The sequence below is a fragment of the Topomyia yanbarensis genome, chromosome 2, assembly GCF_030247195.1.
Source record: "Topomyia yanbarensis strain Yona2022 chromosome 2, ASM3024719v1, whole genome shotgun sequence".
Classification (NCBI taxonomy): Eukaryota; Metazoa; Arthropoda; class Insecta; order Diptera; family Culicidae; genus Topomyia; species Topomyia yanbarensis.
The window spans coordinates 452,751,679-452,759,003 of record NC_080671.1 but is presented as its reverse complement, the minus strand read 5'-3'; the positions used below and the strand labels follow the sequence as shown (position 1 = coordinate 452,759,003).

The window sequence follows — 7,325 nt, the reverse complement described above, 5'->3', positions numbered from 1 at the left end:
CATGATTAAAGTCTTCATTCCACTCAGACAAAACCATGCGTCCATCCCACGCACACCTTTCCCCTTGGATTAATTCCCTAATTGGCCATACAAGCACCAAATAAATAAATTAGTATGCTTAGTCCAAAGCAATGTCAGCCTGATTGGCATGATCCGGCAGATTCGTCCGCCCTTACAATGCCGTCAAATCAACCAACATTTGAGATTGCATACGACAAAAGAAGACTGCTACTTATTTGCAACAAAACAAGAGCGAAAAAACAGTTGAATAACCAAAGTGATTCACTGCACTGTTGACGAATCACCTAACAAAAATAGGTGATAAGGGACGCGGACGAAAAAAGCTGACCAACGTCCCAATCCGAAGCGAACAGTTACCGTGTTTGGGTAGGTTTCACGCTGATGGAATCAGCACAAATCGCCCTTTTTCCAATAGACTTGCAAAAAGTGTGTATAAGCTGGCGATGGTCGTGGTCGATTAGTGACCGTAGCCCTAAGACCAAGATGATGTTCCAACGGCAAGGACCAAAGGTAACCCAAACTGGCTTTACCTTGAGGAAGGGAGTATAATATTTCACACGGAGAAATATTCCGCAGAACACTTAGAGAAACACGTTCTCATAGACGCATACAATCTCAACAATGTGAAGAACCGAATTCCGATGGTAAAAGTATCTACGGGAAGATTGTGCAGTGTAACTGATTCCAAACGTTAGACACACAGTTAACGGAACCATACTCGAATTCAACAAACCAACGTTGGAGATGGCCAGAGGCAGGGTTGCCACTATTTTTCAAAGAAAATCTGGTAGTTTAACAAAAAAATTCTGGCAAAATCTAGCACTTGACAGCGACCTCAACGTCATCGAAATTTAGTATACATTTTAGTTCTTGTGGATTTTTGTAAAATTTGGAACATTATTACCCAAATTTCCAAAATGTGTGCGTAGCAGCTTCTAAAACTTAAAAATCTGGCAAAATGAGAGGTTTGTCTTTTTGTTTGGAAGCTGCCAAAAGCTCTGGCTGTGCCAGATAAATCTGGCCTAATCCCAGGCCAGAGGGCAAATAAATAATGTTGAGGATGTGGGTTGTGTTGCCTTTCTGAAAGTCGAAAGCTCCTGACTTAATCGAAGCAGTAATACAAAAAGCTTGAGCTTGTGTGACCACCCCTGGCTGCTACTCCGTTATCAATCGGGACTAGCTGAAGTTGCACAGGGAATCAGTAGATAATTATGCTTGGGATTAGCGAAACATCTTTCAATGTGCAACTCCTGGTAATCCTAAAGTGTTTCTGATCAATACCGGCGCCGGCCAGGCCTGAACGTAGATCGCGGAAGGAAAGGTAAGGAATGGTGAGTCCGATACTTGCTTTTGCTAGAGGCCGTATATACTACTGCGCACTCCACAAGTATCACGGGAGGAGGATATTTTTGTTAGTAGTTGGATATACTTCTTCTTTACCGACGCCAGAGAGGTGATTCCACTACCTGGACTAGATATCGATCCACCAATTTCATGGACCGGGGACCAACGACTTCCCTTCCGAAGGAAAACGTGACAACAGGTTTTTTTACCTTAGAAAAATCTCAACGACCTCGGCTGGAATTGAACCCAGGCCAACTGGAATGAGTGGCGGTCACGCTTACCACTCAACCACCGGCGCCGTGATTAATCGAAGCAATAATACAAAAAGTGATCGAAACGTGAACTGAAAACAAGTATCGGGACTGGTGGGTTGAAGAAACGTCGCAAAACTTGATTGCAGAATTGTAGCATGCCGCTTCTTAATACAGTCGGCGGGGTATGTCTAGTTCGGCAAACTGCGCTCGTTTGCTTCCGACTGATCAATTACATGTGTATTTCAACGACGCGTACGATTCCATGAAACATAACCAATCACGGAAGATTAATAGAACAGAAGTATTAATTGTGTATTTCCACAACTGAACTGTACGGAAGATCATTCAATAGCATGTTTTGATTGTTATAAACTCAGAAAATTAATAAAGGTTTTTAAACTGTAGATCTGCATTGGTTTTACTTCATACTTTTGCATTTCTAGTCGAATGTTCTAGGTGGCCCACAACCGGGAACAAAAAATCTGTTGACCAAAAAACATTCTCCCGTTAGAAACTCTACCCAACTCAGCACCTAAGCTGGGCAAGGATCCCGTAGGACTTAAGCGAATCAGAATCGGACTCTATAGCAGGTCCCATTGACATCATCTGCGAGCTGAAACGTTCTGGTAGCACTCACAGTAGAGGATTCGAGCAACAAGCACCCGTCGTCTATTGGATCCAGCCATCCTATTCGTTGACGGATTCTCGCGGTACCGTTCCAGCAATCAACGGCAGATCGAATAAGATTGTTATGAGGCCATACACCTAACCTGAAATGACGAAAGCTCGAAAGAACTAAAGGTCGAAATGGACAAGAAGTCGATGAGACAAAAGGTCGAAAGCACGAAAGGTCGAAAAGGACAATAGGTCGAAAGGTCGAATGAGACAAAAGGTCGAAGAGGCAAAAGGACGAAAGGTACAAAACGTCGAAAGGATGCAATACTGAAAGGCTTTCCGTTTAATGGAGCATGAAAAGCACTCTTTGTATTCCCTGGGGAAAACATGGAAGTTTTTGAGTACGTTTGGGTGTTGTAACGACTGGATACGGGAATTTCAACAGGTGTTTACGGCTTTCTCAGTCGGTAATATTTAGGCAAACGATTGGTTTTATAAATTGCCCGACGTTTCGGCCGTTTTTGATGGCCTTTTTCAAGGGAAACTGGAATTTTTATTATGTCAGAGAGTTAAAAAATAAAATGCAAATACACAAGACAACAAAATACAAAAGAAGATATGAAAACATAAAACATGTAGCGCATTGGGAACTCACTTTAACTTAATCGTTTTTGTTGTAATCGTTGATTGTCAACGGTCGGATGTCGGGTGGTATTGCACGGATTTCTGTGGCTGAATGGTGATTTTGTGCGAGAAAACCCATTTAGTAGCACAACGGGTCAAGGAGCTCTGGATCTACACGATTCGAATTTAGCGTTTGGTTTGTTGATGATGAGCCAACAGTAGAGGTGTGTGTATTGGATATTCATCGTGAGCCAAAAGAAGTGTCAATTTTTGAGTCTAGGTGTGGGGTTCTGGTTCTGCGAGTGTTGGTCGTTTTGAGAGTGTGTAGAATGCCTGCGTAAATCGTGTTGAGTCCGTCTACGTCGGTGCGATGGTTCACAGTGTTTGCTGTGTTTGTGATGTGGCACATTTCAAGAATAGGTAGAGCCATCGGTCGATAGGTTCTGTCTACGATTTTTGCCCTCGTGAGATCGAACGTGTGGTTGTGTTTGACCATGTGTTCGATGAGAGCAGTTTTCTCTCCAAGACTGATCATCCGTTCATCACTGTTTGTCGCACCATCCTCTTTCAGTCGTTGGTATTGGTTGATATTGGTTTTGTGGCCATACAGCCGTGTTTTCAACTGATTGCGGGTCATACCAATATAGCACATCGGGCAGGAGTCACAAGGCAGTCTGTAGATAATGTTCGAGTGCAGTAGAGGATCTATAGGATCCTTCATGCTTTGTAGTAGCCCCGATATTCAATTGAGAGGCCTAGGTGTTATTTTTACATTTGGATAATCCGTTTTAAGCAAGTTGGTTATTGAAGGGCTGAGTGATGGAATGTGTGGCAGTGATCGATAAACCTGGGTGATCTGTGTTGCATCTGAGCTGTGATCTATGCTACTAGGTGTTTTGTTTACATTGTGAATGCTAGCAGCGGATGAGTCGGTGATATTGATATTGCGATGTGCGTTTTTGCTACGATGAATGAGTCTATTGATGAGTGATGACGGATAATTGTTTCTGCGGAGCTGTTGGAAGATGATGTTTTGTTGAACATTGGTGGTGTCCTCCGTTGACAGGTGGAAGACTCTTTCAATAAAGTTTTTGGCCACGTTCATTTTCATGGATAGCGGGTGGAATGAATGATAGTTGAGGAGGCGACCTGATGCTATCGGTTTTGCGTACCATTGGGAGGATAGAGATTGGTCGAACTTACGGGTGATAATTGTGTCTAGGAATGGAAGTTTGTTTTTGGATTCGACTTCTTTCGTGAATTGCAGGTGTGGATTGTATGCATTGAAGGTGTCGAGCGTAGTTGGTATTTGATCTTTTGGGAGAGCCATAAAGAGATCATCGACGTATTTGCGGATGATGGGAATGGCGAATGGTAGTTTTCTGGTTACGGTTTTTAGTAGGTTTTCCATCACAATATCGGCAAGAATGGGCGATAGGGGGCTGCCCATGGCGGTACCAAACGTTTGGTTGTAGTATTTGTCCCGAAAGCGAAAGTAGCTATTGTTGACGCAAAATTCAACTAGTTCGAGAAACAGATCTAGATTTATGTCAGTTGAATTTCGTATATTGCTCCATTCCATGATTATATCATGGGTAACAAGCTCGATGGGTATGTTTGTGAACAGTGAGACCACATCGAAAGAGACTAAGACGTAGTTAGGTGGTAGGGTGGTCTGTTTTATGTACTCGACGAATTGGAAGCTATCGGAAATATTGTACTCACTGTTGAATGATTTCTGTAGTATGTTGGCTATGTACTTCGATAGTTGGTATGTCGGTGCAGTAATGTTGGGAACCACCGGGCGTAGTGGTAGATTGTCCTTATGCGCCTTTGGTTGTCCGTATATGCGTGGACAAACAGCTACGTTCGATTTTAAACGCATTGATGTTTTTGTATCGATTAGTTTAAGACTGAGTAATCTAGTGATTAGCATGTTGTGTTGTCTCTGGATGGATGGAGTCGGATCTTTGGACACGACTTGGTACGCTGGTTCGTCTAGTAATGCTGTAATTTTGCGGTCGTACTCCTGCTTGTACATGATGACCGTTCTGTTGCCTTTATCAGCTTCGAGCATGCAGATGTTTTGGTTCTGGGCGAGGAATTTGGTGGTGGTGGTAATTGCATTTTGGCAGAAACTTTGGAGCGGAATTTTGTATTGATTGTATTTTGTTTTGGAGATGTAGTTCTGGATTTGTGTTGCTATCTGGCACCTATTGCGATCTTGAACTGCTTGGTCTGGGTACACGCGTAGGATGGCTTCAACATCGGCTAGTACATGACAGAAGGGCACCTGGTTGATGTTTGTGATTGGCAGAGCGAATTTGCGCCCGAGGCTGAGAAGTGTCATAGTCTCTTTTGGAACTGTTGCTGTAGTGGCGTTCAGTACGGCTTTATCGTTACAGGTGGGGGTGTTGCTATGCTGAGGTGCTGTTTTTTCCAACAGGTTGGTGAGCTTTCCGTTGGTCTTGCGTTTCCGTGATTCCATTCGGTTTTCGAAAGATAGATTTTGAGTGGTAATGAACCCTAACCCCTTGCCTAAATATTACCGACTGAGAAAGCCGTAAACACCTGTTAAAAGTTTTTGAGTACTATATCGGAAAAATCATAGCAGATTATCTTAGTTTGAATTCTTTTGCAGTGCTACATTCCGGGTAATGAGCAGGCGGACACTTGGATTTGAATGATAATGAGAAGGTGGACATATTAGCATTGGAAGGTGATATTTATGAAAGATTGCGTAGCTTCAACGAGTTTTTAAATATTTCTTTTCAAAGGACGAAAAAAAACGTTTGTTTTGATCAGAAAGAGCAAAACACGCGGTCCTCTAGTTTTGGCACTCGCCAATTTATTCTACTCACTTACGTACTACGAATGTGTATGAATGTGTTGCCAATATATCCCCACAGCGTACAAGGCAGAACTAGGACCTCATAGCACGTATCGGTCACGCTCGACAGGCGTCTCGAACAATGGTTGGACCTTTGCACCTTCGACAACAATGCTACATTCAGTGTCAGCCAAACGTGACAGGCAGGGAATCAATAAAATAATCCCAATGGGTCCTGCGCGTGGGATTAGGAGAGGGGTCACTTTAGATAATTGCTACCGGGTCCATTGAGGGTTCCACATCTGATTCTATTCAATCCTTCGCTCGATCAATTTCTTCTCTTCTACTTAATTGCTGCAAGAGTAACTTTTCACTCTTTTAACTAATTCTTCTGGTATAAACTTCTTCTAAAACTTTTCACCGATCTTAACGTCTTGGCGGTCAAAGTGGAAAAGAACCTCAAACTGGCGTTGGACCGGTAGCAGAACTCCACTTTTCCTATCCTTTACCCAATTTCTTTTTATTGCCTTTTATTTCATTTCCTTGATCATCAATTTCCCTTTTCCCTCTTCTTTTCTGATCCACACTAATGAGTGTTGTATGTCAAGTGGGTGTGTATTACAATGATACATTTTAAATTGACCGTTATATTCTGGAGGTTATTTTCATTCATATTTTCTATGCTAACTAATTGTAGGGCTTCGCGGTTAACATCCATTATTCGAATACTTATACTATGATATATTCCGATGTAAAATTGTCTAGGATCTTTTAGTTCAATATTTACATAGATCGATTTTTTAATATAATTGGATGTGCTCGAAGCTCATGAGTGCTTCTGTCTAAAAGCAGTGCGCACTACTGGAAGTACTCAAATTCTTATCAACTAGAGCCTCTCTCATAGGGCAAAGGGCCTCAACGGTAACACTTCCAGTTTCGGAGTTACGGGTTGTGGCGTGCGATCATATAGCAAATTGTGATTCAAACCGATACTCCGATGAAAGCAAAAAAGGTAAAAATTTCGCTAAAATGTCTCTCAAACATCTTAAATGTGCAGTTCTAGGTCACCGACGGCAAACCAAACTTTCGTTGACTACATTGACCACCATAGACGGTTCTGGAAGTGCCCGGGAAAAGCGGCCATCTTTCAAAACTAGCAAACTCATATCAGTTTCTCGGAAATGGTTGGGCCGATTTTCACAAACTTAGTCCCAAATGATAGCTATATTATCTCCACATCTATAAAATTTTGTACGGATCGCTTATATGGTTCCGGAAATATAGACTGAACCGTCCGGTCACATATGAAATTCCCATGTAAGCCGGAACTCAAAATTTTTTTCACCCCGTGAAATTTCCGAAATCGAATTCGTATTTTTGATGCCAAACATCTTTAAAATGCATGAAACGTCGAGATTTTATGTTATCTCAAAAAAATTTTTTTATAAAAATCGACTTTTTGGGACTTTGCCGATTTCGCACCTTTTTGCCTTTCTCATATAAAGAAAGGCTATGCAATCACTGTAAAAATCGACTTTTTAACCGAGGCCCGGAGGGCCGAGTGCCATACACCATTCGATTCAGTTCGTCGAGATCGGAAAATGTCTGTGTGTGTATGTATGTGTGTGTGTGTATGT

General features: G+C 42.2%; 1 protein-coding gene across 1 annotated transcript; it reads right to left on the bottom strand.

Annotated features, from left to right (window-relative positions):
• Positions 1–3,600: 3,600 nt before the first annotated feature.
• Positions 3,601–5,346, bottom strand: LOC131681126 (uncharacterized). The gene has a single exon (XM_058961837.1). The coding sequence runs from the start codon at positions 5,344–5,346 to the stop codon at positions 3,601–3,603; it is 1,746 nt and encodes a 581-aa protein (XP_058817820.1).
• Positions 5,347–7,325: the final 1,979 nt, after the last annotated feature.

Bases quoted from the DNA above. Each gene is read 5' to 3' on its own strand.
- LOC131681126 (XM_058961837.1), bottom strand. From the start codon at position 5,346: ATGGAATCACGGAAACGCAAGACCAACGGAAAGCTCACCAACCTGTTG.